Genomic DNA, 17,649 nt, shown 5'->3' on the forward strand with positions numbered 1-17,649 from the left:
TGTGCAAAGCATCTTCCCAGAAAGAATGGCATCTCTGTTTTTTTGATTAAAAAAAATACATTTTTTAGTTTTTCATACTTGTCTGATTTTTCTGTTTCTGCAAATGCAATACAAAACAGAGCTGTTAGTAAAAAATCACATTTGTCTCATCTTCCAGGGACTTCAGCATTTGCATGAAAACAAAACTATACACCGTGATATTAAGGGAAATAATATCCTTTTGACCACTGAAGGAGGAGTCAAGCTTGTGGATTTTGGTATGTAGCCTTATTTATATATACAAGCAAGCTTGTGCATCTGAAGAATGGAATAGATGCAAGCTGTGCATCTGAAGAATGGAAAATAAAGTAACAAACAAATCAGAAAAGATGAAATATAGTACCTTCTTATTAAGATTTAAAATATCTCATTTGAAATCACTTGGATAATCAAAGTCACTTTTCAACTTGACAGATATAAAATATTCACTGACTCGGTGTTTTTTTTTACAACTTTGTAAAATGGATTTAAATCCATTTTACTAATGGCTAAAGAGTAGAAGTTTTAACGTGGTGTTAGTGTCAAATGCTTCGGGGCAGACACAGTAAGTGAAGTGGCAAAACAAGTTAATAAAGTTCAAAGAAAGGTTGGTGTTTAGATCTTCCAGACTGTGTGCTGGTTCAGTGAAGGTAGAAGCTGATAGTCAATAGCCTTCTTTTGTACCAGCAAGGGCTTAAAACTTAGCAGAAAATGTGAAAAATAGGAGAGTTCCATCTCAGTCAGATGTACTTCATTAGTTTGATTTGAAATAAAATGAGAGGTACTTTTTGAAGGCAGCAAAGGCAAATATGTAGTGTAGGTAATTCCCACTTTCCAGATTCTGTGAAGAGTAACAGATTATTGGTTGGCAAGTCTAAACCTAAGACTTACCATTTAAAAGGCTCTGATCAAGTCTGTTAGATCTTAAGTGATTCTTGAATGTTGTCATCTAGTTTTACCACATGTAAAGAAGCAGTGAAATACATAAATGACGCAACCATAGCACAGTGATTTTCCTTCAACATTTACTGACGTTTTATGTAAGGGGGGGAGTGAAAATTTGCAATGCTTGCAATTGTGAACAGTTATTTTCTGGTAGCACGCTGTCTTCTAATGATTAAATTAATGTAGAGGTCACTACTTGATAGCACAGCAGCTGATTTGTAAATATCATGATTCCATTTGGAAGATGGAAAATTTTCATTTTCCTTTACTCTCCTATCATGTTGATAGATTTATTCAGTTGATACATAACTGTTTAAACTAATCATGGGATCTTAACTGTCATTACTGTAGTGTCTTCCTGCCAGTAGACTGTACAACAGATTTGTACAACTCTCTTACTTCACACACAAAAAATCCCACACTTATTAGGGTTAGTAATTCTGAAAATGTATGTGTTTATGTTCAATTTTTTTTATTCTTCAGATAAAATTTTCATTTACAAAGCCTCCAGATCTACAGTGTTATCTGCCATACACTTACTAGTACTTTATGACTGTCTGAAAGTTTAATGTGAAGCAAAATCAATATTTTTACCCACAGGTTTTTAATGTGTCATGAATGCTATTTTCTAAGGTGCTGAAGGTAATTAGAGCTGTGGAGGATCGATGCTTCTGAAAATTAATTCATGTATGCAGATGCCAAAATGTACAAGCTGTAGGGGTGAGGATTTTAATTCTTTATTCCCCAGTTACTACAATCTATTACTAGGGCTGTAATTGAAAAATAATCTTAAAACCTTGTGGGAAAAATTATGATGCCAAAACAGATGAGAAAGTGTTCAAAAAACAAGTTGACATGTTTACGTAGGTTGAACAGGGGCCAGTAGTCCTTTCAAGGGAATGTAGGAACTGCACCCTAAATTAGATATAATAGCCTTCTCCCCCCACCCCCTGCAAGCCAATCTGCAGCTACTAATGCATAGTTTCAGATGGGAAAAAAAATATGCAATCTTCACAAAATCATCCAGGAAGACATACTAGTCACCCTTTAGGCTGATGTTTAAAGTATTCAGATGGGATTTGGGAGATTTGAGTATTCTACTTAAGAGGATTTAAGCCCACATTAATCAGATTCCAAGTGTACTTTTTAGCCAAGAATGTGATTTGATAAAATCTCTCATGTTGACACAGACTCTTACGCATAAACATTGGATCAGGGACTGAAGTTCTTTGCCACTTGATATGATATAGTCACATAGACACAATCTCTTTCTTTCTCTCCTAGTAGATACTCAGTGGAAACTAAATTTTTCTTTTAGGTTGAACCAATTATTACATGGAGCCAAACATACAAGCAAACAAAACCAACCACGCAATCATTTTCCACTGTGTAGAAGGGAACAGAGACAGTAGGTTATGGACTTCTTTAACCAGCAAGCACACTTGAGAGAGGAAATGAGCCTTTCTTAAGATAATTTTGCCTGTGCTGTTCTCCTAAATGCTCATGGATGTTGAGATGATCCTGAAGAACCCTTTGGTCTCAGTTCCTCATAGTTTTTATACATTTTTTAATATTCTGCTGTAATAATGTTTAATCTGTATAGAACTTACTCTGTTAATATTCCCATGTCTTGGAAACAGTCCCAAATAGGGAATTAATGATCAAATCAAGGAAGAGTTTATAGTATCTCTATACTGATGCTTCTGGAGCTAAATTGCTTGTCAAAGAGTCATCAAACAGACGTTTTAGTTTAAATTGCTCAGCCCAGAAGTTTGAAATACTGTTACAAGGGAAGCATCCTCTCCCTGCACAACAATCCAGTACAATAACTTAGATCAGCAGAGATAAACAAAATCATTCTTTCTGACTACAGATAATGAAAAGTACCTAAGGGGATCATCACTAGGCCAATCCCATAGTCATGGTTTCAGTCCCTGAATTCATTTAACTCCTAAATATGTTATAAAGCCTGTATTTTCCTCTGTGAGAGCAGAAGATTGACTGAAGGCAATCTAGCCACCTAAACATCTGTGGGAATTAGCCGTTTGGCTGTTCTGTTTGGCTGTTCTCGAGGAAAACCTTTGGGAAGGGTGTTACACCTGAGAATGGCAACAACTGCTCCAAGTTTGCCTCTGCAGCATTGATGCAAATAATAAATAACTGATCTTTTCTCAAGTGTAGCTGCTATTAAGTATATGATAAACACTTGATAGAAAAGCACACTTTTTACATTAAAATAAATGTCCTCTAAGACTTTAAAGGATGAAAGCCGTGTAATATATTAAATTGAAAGAATTTGAGACAGGCAAGGTATGAATCAAATTCCCTTTTTTATAAATATTCTTAATTATACTTACAGCTACTCATTACTTTTCTATGTAGGAAATTTTTTTGTTCTCACTTTTCAGAAGTCCTTTATATGTGTATCTCAGTTTTCTGGTTGTTGCCATTGGATTCAATAAATTTTAATCACTGTATATGCAGATAAGCACTTAGTATTTTTTTTTCAAAAAGTTCTAACAAATAAATTCAAATGAATTAAATGCTAGGTAACTTTGAAAGTCTTGTGACTTTTACTGGCTAAATATCTTTCAGTGCCTGACGTTCTTTCACCAGTCAAAAAAATGGCCTGAAGTCACTTGCATGCATAACACACCTCATCTGCAATAAAAATTCATATATTCATCCACATCTTATAATGTGTGACCAATGTAATGGAAAGCTGTATGCATAACATCTATGCATAGTGACAAATACTTGTTTATTTGAACAGCCTCTCTTAATTTGGGTTCTTTTCTTGAAATCAGGATGCTGAACAAGGCCTTACACATATGAAATAATATTAGACTAAGATAGAATTCAAGTTCCTTTGGAAATTCTGATATGTCAATAATGTGCTGTTCCAAAATGGGAGAAAAACTTAGCTGTATTATTATCATCATTGTTATTTTAATTTTGTTCTGATAAAGCCCAGGTAAAATTTCACTTTGAAAGATTTAATATGATTCTGAAATATTTTCTTAGTGAGCTTGGAAGCTTGAAAGTCAGAGCTTTTAATGCTTAAATGTTTTTGAAAGAAGAGCATCCTTGATTTCACAGCTTTCTGTCATCAAGCTAGGCAGAGGGGAATTGCATGTGAGGAAAGAGCCATTCTTCCCCCCAAAGTTCTGAAACATCTCAGTCACGTGGAAGTGATTCTTTTAGCTAAAAAGGGAAGAGTACAATGCTGATGGAAAATTCCTCATCAGCTGTATTTTTGAGATCTGACCTTGCAGGCTGATAGTCTTGAACAAGAGCACAAGTAGCTTACATTTCTCTGGGGCTGCTGAAGCCTGCTGTCACAGACTAGAAGTATCTCGGGATGAGCCACTGTTGCCGTGGAAGTGGTCAGGAAATAATGTGTAAATTGTGCTCTACCATTTAGTTTTTCAATGCTGCTGCTCCTTGCTGAAGACCATATGCTTCCATGCATCTCATGAAAATACACTTTTGTACCACATAATTAGACTGTTTAAGTTATTACCCTGAAAGTTCATTGAAAAGGTGTCAGAGAAAGTGGAGAAAAAAGTCAGATGTTTAGATTGATATTAGAGATAACCATGCTCCCATAATGAAAATCAAATGTTGGCAGATCTGTTAAATCTCAGGCTTTGAATTTTATGCTTATTTCTGACTACAAGAGATCCAGTGACTGTCCCAGCTCACCTAGTATTGACATGGTGGGAAAGGGGATATCAAGCGATTTGACAATCTCCATTTTCAGTTTCTTAGGCATTTCATTAATGGTATCTAAAAATCTCCCTCACTGAAGTCTCTGGATAAGCAATAGATAGGAAAGTTCCAATGTTTGCTATAGGTAAAGCAGGTTCCAGTAGAAGACATGGAAAGAAGGTAATGGAATCTCACTGCTGCTGGCAGATGGTGGAAAATTACAAACTGTTTTGCATGTAGCTAATAGTATAATGACTTCAAGGGCTCCTTTAGTACTATGGATAAAGCGATTGCAATTTCTATAATTCAAACACCTATCGGATGTTTAAAATGTTATAAATGGAGTGTATCTATAGTGAAGATTATTTTTGTATTTCAGACGTTTTGTTCGCATTTTTCTGCTTTTTCTGAGAACTATTTCAAATATTAGAAGTTTTGCATTTAAAAGCTATGTGTGAATATTGTCTTGGTATTCCAAATGCAGTTTCAGATATCATGCTGTGCCTGTAGCTGACACAGTTTTATCATGCTGTATAGTAGCCTGACAGATTAGACTAACGGTAGATTTAACTTGAGTATGACTCATTGGGGAAAAAGTGGAATGGGGAAAAGATGCTATTATTTATTTAGACATATCAAGAACTGAGGTTGCTTTGATTAATACTTGAACTATTTCCTCCGTGTAGTTTGGAAACTCCAGATAGACACAGGTTAGTTTTTGTGTTTGGAGTGTAGTAGGGTTATTATTTTGCAATGGAGAGAATGATCATACTTTTAAAGCCATTTGAAGTCATCCAAAGTTAAAAGTCAAGAAAATCTGAAGCTGACATTTCTGGACAGCCACTTATTATTCAAAATTTCAATTCTGTGAAACATGCCAAATGTGGTACACTATCTTTTTTGTAGTGTATTTTTTATTAATTGCTTTTATTTTAATATACATACCTACTTTCATCTAAGTAATGCAAAATGAAGGTATTAAGTTTGTTTTGTAATTCAGTTTAGTTCATGAATTAAATGTCTTGGTTATTTTTTTCCCACTAGGACAAGCTTGTACTAATTCTGCCAACATTCTTTTGGCAACATTCAGTAGTAGTGTGCTACTTCTTCCTTGTGGGTCATGGAATATTGGTAATGCTTTAATACTTGTAGTGTTCAGCAACAATTGATCAGTGTGAGTTAGAATGCATAGGTGTTTTTGTTATTTTGTTGTATGATACTCATGTCTATTCTGATGCAGAAATACACATAAAATCTTTGAAATTCAGTAACTATATTAAACAGGCTAAATTTTTGAAGCATACATGAGCCAGCAGCTGCTATAATGACAAAGCAAGAATAGTAAAATCAGTTACACTGTAAAGTATGTCCAAAATAGCCAGCCAATCTCAAAGTAATTAATGAGCCCATGATAAGACTCCATCTTAAGGGTTTCATCTATTTTAATTACTGATTTCCTGATGCACAAGGGAGCTTTCTGCTAGTCCTATGGGGAAAACTTGAGAAGTCCTGGGTCAGAGTTTGGGGACGGAACCACCGCAGATATAGTGTGGTGGTTGATGACAGATCAGTCTGACAAGCCTTGTGAGACACATGGCATTACAGTGGAAGAGAAGGCTCACAGCACTCTGCCACAAATGCGTGCAGTGCAGGGCAGGCTACAAGTCAAGACCCACTTTGTGCTCAGTGAATAGGTTGAAAGGTCAGATATGAGTAATCCAAGGTGGAGTACTGGGTCGTTTGGGGGAAGGACAGTTTAATCCCTGTCCTTGTTAATATATTATCATAATTTCCAACTTTTCATGTCCTGCTGATGTTGAAGAGAATGACCTTGAGTAGTTTTCCAAACTTCTATAGATTGCTTATTCTGAAGTAGTCAGAATACCTTGCATCTCCTTTTTCTTGCACTGCTTGAGCTATAAATGCTGTATGAATCATTCTGCAAAAATGAAACAATTAATTAAAATAATTTTATTTGAAACTATTCAAAAATACTTGTTTCTGCCTTTTGTTTATTTGAAGCAATGAGTCATAACAAGACTTGTATTTGCCTTAGTCATTCTAGCATGCATCCATAATAGAGCTGTCTGCTTCACTGATTCAGATCAAAAATAGGCTATTATTGTGTTGTCATTTCTGCATACCATATAGCAGGACATTCACATGTTACTTCTAAAAAGCATTTACTAAGGAATATGACAGAAGCCAATAAAAGTTTTAAAAAAAAAAACAAAAAAACTTTGAAGAAAGCTTTCTACACGAGCAGCTTATCAGACTGCTTTGAACCCAATCAAAGTAGTAATTCCAAATTTTTCAAACCAGGGTTAGCAGGGATAAGATGGATTGCATTGACTTGAGCTGTGGAACGTTTTCTTTGTTAAATATTTAATTCTTTGTTGAAGGTTTAGTCCTCAGAAACTTTTTGTGTGAGCCACATGTGAATGAAAACCTTTGTGTTGTCCAGTAACAACAAAACAAATCATGTGGCCAAGTGCTGTATGCAGGATAAGCTCTTCACTTGGTCTTTTATATGTTGTTTTTTTTTTTCCTCCAAATTTACATAAAGATGTCACTGATGGCTTAAACATTAGAGAAGTTTGACACAGAAAGCTATTGTCAAACTCCAGAGACACATGAAGCAAGAAAATCGCACTTTCTGGCCAGCAAAGACTTCCTCTTAGTTTTCTCAAGGATCACAAAATTCACCTCTTGATTCCTTTACGCAGCCAGCCCAGACCATTTCGTATGTGAGAGGGCTGGCTAGGAAGCATGTTGCAATGCTCCTTTGTTTTAGGTATGGCTCTAGAATTTACTGAACCTGATTTTCACCCAAAGGATATTTGCTCTGAGCTTTGAATACTTTGTTATTCAGTTCTTAAGTATGAAAGTAAATGTGGTGATTGAAATGGAACAGGAATGTACTGTCTACACTAGCCTTGAAACCAGCAGTCCTTGGTGTAATTCAAGAGCTGGTTGCTAGAAGTATGTCTGACCTTTCTTTATAAGTACTTCTAAATTCTTGTCTTTTCTATGTCATTTTATTTTTGCTCCATAATTGCTACTCAGGACTCTGAGCAGTCATTACATTTACTCACCTCTTCGTTATGGTCCATACATTTTACATGGTATTCATTCAACACCACCTTCTTCCCATAGTTCTGTGGCTTTTTCAGGAACCTCTCTTTGTCCACATCCTGTTTCATAGAGTATAGGATAAGAGGTTTCTCAGAGAAGCTGTGGATGCCCCATACCTGGAGGCATTCAAGGCCAGATTGGATGGGGCCCTGGGCACCATGATCTGTTGGGAGCAGCCCTGTCCTGGGGCTGGAATTGGGTGGGCATTAAGGTTGCTTCTGACCTAAGCCATTCTTTGATTCTAAAAGCAGGTTATTAAAAACTATCTTGTCTCACCTGCTGAATACTAGATTCATTTTTAACCTGAAAGTTATATCTAATGTCTTAGTTTGCACTGAAGTATTTTCGTCCTTATGTGTTTCAGATATCCTGTCCCATCAGCATAGGTGTTGCTAGTAACCCAGATGATCTTAACAGGTAAACCATGTCACATAACAAGAGAGTATCTCCTGGGTTTTTCTTGTCATACAGAGGAAAAATCCTTTCTGAGTCTCAAAAGTGGCAGCCAGACTGAATCAAAACATTTAAGGAAGGTACCACCTAAGAAGGAGGCCTTTCTTCACTGGCATGCTGCATCAGATGTATAGTGCAGAAATCCCTAAGTCTCTACCTATGTTTTTTGTTTTATACTATAAATTCATCTTTTTCATCCCTCATTTACTTAATACCTGTTAGTTTTGTATTAGAAACCATGTTTTTTCCATCTCCTAGGCTGCTCATGTATATGGTCTTCTTAGTTACTAAGCTTTTGATCATTTTGGAGTTGCAAATGGCTGTTTGGTTAGCTTCTGGATATGCCATATTTCAGTTGAAGACTTGCATTTTGAATGCTTGTTTTCCTGAGTGTTTGGGAAAGTCTAGTTTTCCAATTGCCCTTTTCTTGGTAACATTAATCTGTTTTATCATTAAAATGCTACATGCATCAAGGCAATCCATTAAAACAGTGAATAAGATGGTGATGGACATAAAGAAGTTGAGGTATACTCATGTTCTTTACCTGTGAGACTAGTCTTTAGGAATTCCAGGTCCTTGAGACCAGTTGGGAAATCTGGAACAAGGAAAATTTACCCTTGGTGTGGGAGGATTAGGTTCGCAAGCATTCAAACAAATTAGATTTAAAGACTGTAGGACCGCACCCATGAATGCTGAGGAAGCTGGCTGATGTCACTGCAAGACCACTCTTGATAATCTTTGTAGGATCTTGGAGATCAGGGGGTCCCAAAGACCAGTGGAAAGCTATTGTCACTCCTGTCTTCAAGAAGTGCTAGAAAGAGGATTTAGTTCACAATCCTATTCAGGAGGAAAGGGTTGCAAAGGGAATGCTTTGCTAGGAGGATGGACTCTGAAGGCACAAATGACAAATGGTTATGGAAGTAGTAGCCGAATGATGATACATATTGTATAAGCCCCTTGGAATTTTTATATACAGATACGTGCATATAGAACATATAAGAAGGAGTCTTCCTGCTGTGTGCAAAATGTCAATTTAGTAGAATTTGCTAGGGCTCACAATTTTCTCGTTAACGTCAGCCAGCACAATGTGTATACTTCTGTCACAGAACATAATCATAAAACAGCATTGTACAACCTCTCAATTTAGATCAGAACAGTGTCTGCTCAGATTGGCTGTAACTTTGAGACAAATCTTTCCTCTAATAATAGGAGACTCATTTCTGCCCTGTATTTCCTTTACTGAATAGTAAGGTCATAAGTAGGTAGCTTTACTTTCAGTGTTACTCTAATATGCCAGTTTTTGCAATGAAAGGTGTATATAATACTCATGATGTAAAGTTGCTAATTTCCTTTTGTTATTATTCATAACCTAATGCTTGATTTAAGCAAATAAAATAAAAAAGTATATACTTTCCAACTGTATGCACTATATATACTGTCCAACTGTTCTTTTGCACATTGGGAAAGATTCTCTGGTGTGCACTGGTACTACTAATGCACTTGTTTATTAAGCCGTTAGTTTTCATGAGATTTATAATTTCTGTGTACTGAAACACTGCTTTTTGTTGTATTTTTAAATTTCCTTAGGAGAATATTTGATTCCCTTTGCAACAAAGCAGTAATAAAGCAGATGGGGGAGGAGCAAAATGTTATTGTTAGAAAATGTACAAGTTTAAAAAAGCTGGCTAGCTATATGCCTGACTGGTTACTGAAATGCTGGAAGAAATGTTACTAAGTGTGGAATTACATCATCTTTCCCCTATGCACAGAAAGTGCCCAAGGAAATATCATTTGTCATAAGACCTACACTCCTTAATCTAAAATGCCACTTTACTGCTAAGAGCAGAGGATACAAACAAACAAACAAAAAGCCTGAAGAAAGTACTAGTGAACAATTCAAATTTAATCAGCTTTTTCCTGAAGTAAAAAAAAAAAAAAAAAAAAAAAAAAGTGTGGGGGGAATCCTTCTCTTTGAACTATAATTATTAAACAGGAAAAAAAAAAAAAAGTGTATAGGCAGAAGATTGTGCACATCAATGTGTCTTTTATATTTTGCTCCTTATCTCCACAGAAAGTTATGATTATTTACAAAATATGACACTGGAATAATAAAAATTCAGCTAGGGCCTTTCCTTGCCTGCAGATCTAAATCCCAGCTCCCGTTCAAAGTCTACAAAAAAGAGCTCACCATAGGAGACTCCCACAGCATGTAGAAGGGGAGGGTAGCCTCTTCTCCCTTCAAAAACAAGGATCACATACTGGTATCCTTTTGTACCACTACAACAGCCCCATGGTAATGTGTGCTTGCTCCTTACTTTCTGAATGTTGTGTTTTGCTGTGGGCCAGAAATAAAAACAAATAAACCAAGTCAAAGCCCCTGCTTGGCTGAACTTGGAATAGGGTTGATGGATTTCGTGTATAACCTCGTATTTTCCTGCTTTCCATGATGCAAACACTGTGCTGGACTTTCTATGGTCATTGAAAGGAGGAAGAGATTCAGCTTTTTCAAGCCCTGAGTGAAGTAGTGGGAGCAGCCGCAAAGGCAGTGGTTGAGTTTGTCTCAAAGGAACAGGCTGATTTGGGAGTCGGGATCTTGCTGCCCTATTTTCAGCAGTTATGTACATTTCTGTGATTGACAAATGCAGATAATTTGTGAATCTGAGCTGAACGCTTAGCTTGAGAGTAAAAAGCAGATCAAGCCTGCAATGGATTCTTGACTTCCACTGAAAATCAAAAAAACAAAAAACTTAAGCAATCCTATTCTATCCAGACAAAAATTTAGTGAGTATATTTTCACTGGGCAGTTGACACAAATTGCTGAGCCATCTGCCGAGCTTTCAGGAAGGTAAGGTCAAGCATATTCAAACCAGAGAATGCAAAGAGTTTAAACTTGCCACTGGTGCTCACTGAAGCTTCACATTTCAGATAATAAAATGGCATTCGCAGAGTGAAACTGAAGCCTCTTATTTTCTCAAAAAGAAAATAGGTTTATATATGAAGGCAAAATAAATAGCTTCAGTGTCAATCAGAATAAAGTTGACATAAGAGCATAAAAAAGTGTCATTCCTACTATCTTTGGTATCAGAACTTCAGAATATGTCTTTGGTGGACCTCACAGTTAGCTTTGATTCGTAAATCTGTAATAGTTCAGGACCTACTGGCAAAAAGGGGTTGTTTTCTCCCCATGTTGTACTCTCCTCTTTGCACACACTAGAAGTATTTCCAAACAATACCACCTTTATTTTTAAAGGCAGGAAATTGTTAGCAGGCAGATCAGAAGTTCACTAGAAGTTCACCAGTAGCTCACTAGAATTCCTGATGTTTCAGTGTGTGTTTTAATCTAAAACCATAAGCAATTTTCAGATTTCAGAATCCAGTTTCCAAGTATTGGCCTGCAATAGTTAATTCCTTAAACTACAGCTCATGTTGCAAAGCTGATTTGCAGGCATTTGATGTTGCTTCAAGAATGGGGAGACTTCTGTTTTTGTAAGTGTTTTTGATATTTCACCATTTTATTGCTTTGTCTTTATGGTAGAACAGCTAAGAGATGAGGATAAGTATCTTGTATAGCTCTTAATCTGAAATATGTAAATAAGGAAACAGAGGTCTAGTGTCAGTACTGAGCATGAGAAGTAAAAAAGAAACAAGGGAAAGTACTTTTTTTTTTTTTTTTTAACCTCGTGAAATGCTTTACCACTCTCTTAAAACAGGATATAAAACTGTAATTAGCCAGTCAAAATATATGGAGTCAGATTACTAATGAAATACTCACTGGGGACTAAATCTCAGTCCTGCTGAAGTTGCTGGAAACAAATGCACAGACCCTGAGCTGATGTGCTCAATTACTTTGAGGATTGGGCCTATAGCAGAGAACTGGAATAATATAATAAAGATACCTGCAGAGGAGGTCGTGTCGTGACAAGACACAAAAAGGATGGTACCATTCAGAGGGACTGTCTCAGATGGAAATAGCAGTTGCTCTGATTATAGCTTCCCTTGGTTCTTCCAGGTGTGTCTGCTCAGCTGACCAGCACTCGTCTCCGCCGGAACACCTCCGTGGGCACCCCGTTCTGGATGGCTCCAGAGGTAAGATTCATGTTCCAACGTATTTCATCAGTGGTATGAAAGCTGTCACATACTGTGTTTCTGCTCTTTCTCCATTCTTCTTCCTTCTTTTTTCTTTCTTCTTCCTGACTGCTGGACCTTCTAAAGGGTATTTCTATTTTGATTGGTGAAAAAGTGTTTTAAACCTATTTACTTAAATAGTTGCAAGGATTAATTTAAAATGTTGAAACTGCAAGGTTAGAGTGAGGGAGCAAGAAGCTGAATTGCTTAGTTCAATATTTTCATTCAGGAGGAATGAGTTCTACCACCGATCCTTTCCAACCTTCCGAATTCACAAACTATGCATAGTATCTCATCTCCCTGTGGATGGATGGAGCCCAGGGTGGTACTGTATATACTGGAGCTTTTACTTGTGAATTTCTTCATCTGGAAAGTGTTAACACAATGCATTTATAGGCAACAGCAAGAAATGAAACAGTTTATTATGAATAAATAAGATGTATTATGTGTATTTGGGTTTTTTTTCCAGCTGAAGAATATAAATACATGCTTTAATTTGAAGGAAACAAAAAATTAGTTACACTATTTAGTGTTATACTTAGTACTTATACTGTTTGTGTCTGCACAAATGTATATATGTGCATATATACATGTACATCTCTTTGTAGAACAGAAATTACTCTATGGGCGTATGTGTTCATAGATATACATTGCTTATCCTCATTGGTCTAGACCCTTAGATCTAGGTAAAGGGATGAAAAATCCTTAGCTCAGCTGGCATTGTGAAAGAGATGAAATGTATATGAAACTGAATACATTTCCTGCAATCTATTGGCAACCACATTCTTGATAACTTAGCTTCATCCTTAAATTGGCTGAATAAAGACCCAATGGAAGATAGTGAATTCAGCTCTTGCTTTCTTCCTTGTATTGTTCATGGAAAACGCAGAGTAACTCCATTTGTTCTTTTTTGGGAATAAATCTACAGAAAAGTAGCTTAGGGTTGCTGAGTTCCTTGCTTCTTCCCTTTGCAGTGGAATGCAGTTTTCTACCTTCAAGTGAATAAGCCAAAGATTTGCCACCTTCAGACAGATCAGGGGACATCTGATCAGATAACAGGCTGTGTTCACAAAAGACTTGCTTTCTCTAGGTCACGCTTTGCTTTTTCAGCAGCACTAAGTTTTAACTTGCAAAATAAGAGCAGTTCTGTTTATTTTATCCAATATCTCTATCCAATAAGAGATTTCCCCATTTATGAGTATGCTCTTAAATTCAGATATTTGACTGTCCTGTTCCTGACCAGGTCTTTTCCTCTAATAGGTGATTGCCTGTGAGCAACAGCTGGATAGCTCCTATGATGCCAGATGTGATGCATGGTCACTGGGTATTACTGCAATAGAGCTGGGAGATGGAGATCCACCCCTTGCTGATTTGCACCCCATGAGGGCACTCTTCAAAATACCAAGGTAGTATCTTAATATTTTTAATTCTTGCCGGGCTGAACTTATTGCATTAATTTCCATTAACATTTCTTCAAACTTTGACTGTGGAAGTACATACAGTTTCTTCATACTATTTATATTAAGAGGAGGTTAGAAGTATTCTGTCCAGATGTATCTTCTGAGACTCTGCTTCAACCATGCAAAGCCCCTGAGAAGTTTAGAGGGGACTGTGGCTGCATTTGAGAAAAAGCCACGAAAATTTCCTCTTTGGACTGCTGCAACCCAACATACACAAGCATAGGACATAAGCACTGGACTCATGTGAGTCCCATATATGCTGTTCTCATATATTGCCATATCTGAAAATGAATTGTGATAGTAATATAGAGTCTTAGTCAGCCAATGTATCAAACAGGCACCACAGCTGTCTTCAAATGTTATCACATGTCCTTTGAAGCAAAGTGTTCACATACATTTAGTCCTTTACCTTTCATTAGCTTGTGCTGTTCCTGCCAGCTGCAGTATTGCTGTCCTTAGGCAGTATTTCTGGGAACTTCTGTGCTTTCTTTGAAGCTGGATATAGAAGTACCCAAATTACCACTTACAGCGTTTCAAAGAGCATTGGTCTCTAAGAATATGGGGAATGACCTTACTGCAGTCAGTGGATTTCATTCCAGCAGTTGTAGTACCACAGCACATGAGACCGCATAGCATATATGAGTGCTCCAGGTCCTTTTCAGCCAAGTAACCCAAATTAATTTAAACTGCTTTCTTGTTTAAGACATCTTGGCTGACTTGGCACTGAAGCAGAGCATGAATGCTCTTCCCACCTCTATTTGCTAGGGGAAAAGCAGTATCAAACTGTTGTAATTTCATCTAGGCCTTCAAAAAGCCATCTGGCTTATACGCTTATAGATATTGGGTGCCTACCACTCTGCCCAGGAACAAATGTAAAATCCACTGTCTTTTAATTTCATTAAGAAAAACACAAAATTTCAAGAATTAACATTAGGCATAACTTAAAGAAAGTTTTTGATTTTTTGATAACTGATTAAACAGTAAAGGAGTCACCTCATCTATAGGCAATTGCTTTTGTCTAAGTGACTATGCTTAGTGGAAACAGCACCTCTCATTGAAAGGAAGGAGACTCAAAACAATTTGGACGTTAGTACCTGGAATAAGAAATTTTAAATCAACAAAGAATTTTTTATTTACAGTATATCTGTATCTAGTTCTTCACTTGACTTCTGATTATCTCCTGATAAATCAAACCTGGCTAATAATGAGCTAGTTTCTTCCTACACTTTGTTCAGTAAGCTGATTAATTCAGTCCTTCTGGAAAACCTTTACATAGAATTTCTTTTTAAAAATGTCTTACACTATATAGTTTCAGGCTTGAAAAGACAGACTTCCTATTACAAGTGAATAGTGATTAATGAATTGTTAGTTTCATTTATGTTTATTGATTTGATTGAAAAAAATACAGTAATTCTTAGCTACGGTCGGTAGATCCTCTCCATGCTATTTCTCCTTGTTAGTTATGTAATGTAGAAGAGCCACTGAGGCATTGTATCCTCTACCCATACTCCTTTTACCAGTGGAAATCAATATCTTTTTTCAGTGGCCTTCTAAAACTCATTACTCAGCCTGCCTTCACACATCGTTTTTGGCAGCTGAGTAGCTTATTAACTTATTGTCACTGACCTTTGCAGGAATCCTCCTCCAACACTACAGCAGCCTGAACTGTGGTCATCTGAATTCAATGACTTCATTAACAAGTGAGTAACAACTGAGACCACTGTAACCGAATATGGAACGTATATAAATGTCATGTGTAAAATATCATTGTATTCTCCATGGAAATATGTTGTTAGTAAAAAGCTTTCTGTTCTGCTTCCTTCAATTGTAAAAATGAGAAGTGTTTTGGGTGGAGTCCCTTGACTGTAGATGAGTAAGGAACTTGTTTTTTACATTAAGCATTTGCAAACAAATGATTTCAAGTTTCAAAAATCAATGATTTAACTTCTAGACCTCATCAATTTTGTGAAATCTTAGAGTTTTCAGTATTGAAGTGTTGTGATTAAGATAGATGTATTTATTATGACAGTATGAGTCAACTACAGGCAGGCATGTCAAAATTTAACAATGACCCCTGAATGATCATATGCTTTTTCTGCCAGCACAGGTGCTTAACTAAAGACTATGAGAAGCGCCCAACAGTATCTAGCCTTTTGCAGCATGATTTTATTAAGCAGATTGAAGGAAAGGAAAACGTGCTACAAAGACAACTTATGGAATTTATTGATGTTCATCAACAAATGGGAGTCACTGAAAAGGCAAGGTAAAAATAGCTAAAAAGTAGACCAGTTGTGGCAGTTTCTTTATACTTGCGCTGTTTCTGAATGGCTGGTGCTCAGAAAAGGATTCACCTCTCATAACTTTAGCTGACTGAAAAATACAGTGTTTAATCTTTGTCTCCCTCCTATAAAACCAATCAAAAGTGGAGGGCATTGTGTTTCACATGAGATGAGACAATCTTTAGAAGCGCCTCCCCTTTTTCTCTGATTCTAGATGCTGATTAGGATCCTAGCTTTCAGAATACTAAAAATGAGGTGAGATGAGTGTTTGTAATTCACTTACATTTCCATGGTTATTACTGACTGAAGATGCTAGAGATAACTGATCAGGTTTCTGCAAGAACTGGATGCTACTGACTGAAAACAGTAATAGCATCAGACTTCGCAAAATTAAAAATATTTTGTAAAATAGCTTATGTCTTATCAAAAGATCCTTTTTTCTTCCATTAGTATTTTAAAGTATTGGTTTTGCATAAAACATGTAGCACTTGATGGCTTTTATTTAAAACAACTGAAAATGATTTGGTTCAATACACAATTTATTAAAAAGAAAAAAAAATCCACTACACTGAAGTAATGTGTCAGTTGTGGAATGTAGTAGATTAGTATTGATGTATTACTTGTGCAGTGTCTCCTGTGCATCAAGATAAAGGATGATAGGCATTTTTTAAATGGAACATAAAATGTGAAAGACATTTTGAACTACTTGGAAAACACTTATTAAACTGTGCCACATTTACTTTTGCACATATTTATAGTACCAACATATATAGCAGTCTTCAGTTCTGATCCTGGAGAATTTTCAGATAAAAACTGTTATTTATGGATAATAAGAATATTTCTAAATAATTTTTTATTTTCAAGTTTTCTTGGATTCTCTGGAATTGGATGTAGAATGAGTAGCAGTTTCTCTTTCCTGGCATTTCTATGAAAACCTATGCACATGGCTAAATTTAAGATTTACTTACATTGAATTCATGTGCTCTGTATGGCACTTACTTAGAATTGACTTAATCCAGAAAGACTCTGGAATTGAAATAAGCTCCTTAGATGTTAGCGCTGAGCATTTGGACAATACTCCAGACTTAAAAATAATAACAAAAATATAAAACACTGGACAATTGTGTTAAAACAAATAAAAATCTCTAAAAAATATGAATTTATAACTTGATAAAACTTGTGACAGCGGTCCTCTCAATGCCTAAATCATTTTTGAAAATAAGGCTTCTAAGTCAGTTACATATTGTGTTTTCTCAATTTCATATAACTTACATGTTTTCTGGCAAGTCCTCCTGTTTTTCAAAATTCTTCATTCTTCATTTTTTTTTTAATGTAATTGCTTTATAATGCAAATGACATGAGCTTTCTTTTCCCATAGAATGCAAACATTTAAAAAAGGCTCAATTTGCTTGTGCATAGAGCTACGAGATGGCACAGGAAGAGGAAACTATTAACACTCTCTATGTCCAGTGATATTGTGTTTTTTTTAACTGATTGCTCTTCATATGAACCAGATTTTAAAG

General features: G+C 36.2%; 1 protein-coding gene across 1 annotated transcript in view; it reads left to right on the forward strand.

The window, feature by feature from the left end:
- The window catches only part of MYO3A (myosin IIIA), a 97,859-nt gene that overhangs the window by 22,634 nt on the left and 57,576 nt on the right, over positions 1-17,649 (forward strand). Inside the window, exons 5-9 of the mRNA XM_090142985.1 lie at positions 158-257; positions 12,272-12,348; positions 13,648-13,793; positions 15,482-15,547; positions 15,955-16,110. Of these exons, the coding sequence (XP_089999111.1) occupies positions 158-257; positions 12,272-12,348; positions 13,648-13,793; positions 15,482-15,547; positions 15,955-16,110 (545 nt within the window). The remainder of the gene's footprint in view (positions 1-157; positions 258-12,271; positions 12,349-13,647; positions 13,794-15,481; positions 15,548-15,954; positions 16,111-17,649) is intronic.

The sequence above is a fragment of the Phasianus colchicus genome, chromosome 6 (genome assembly GCF_987193195.1).
Source record: "Phasianus colchicus chromosome 6, bPhaCol1.hap1.1, whole genome shotgun sequence".
Taxonomy (NCBI): domain Eukaryota; kingdom Metazoa; phylum Chordata; class Aves; order Galliformes; family Phasianidae; genus Phasianus; species Phasianus colchicus.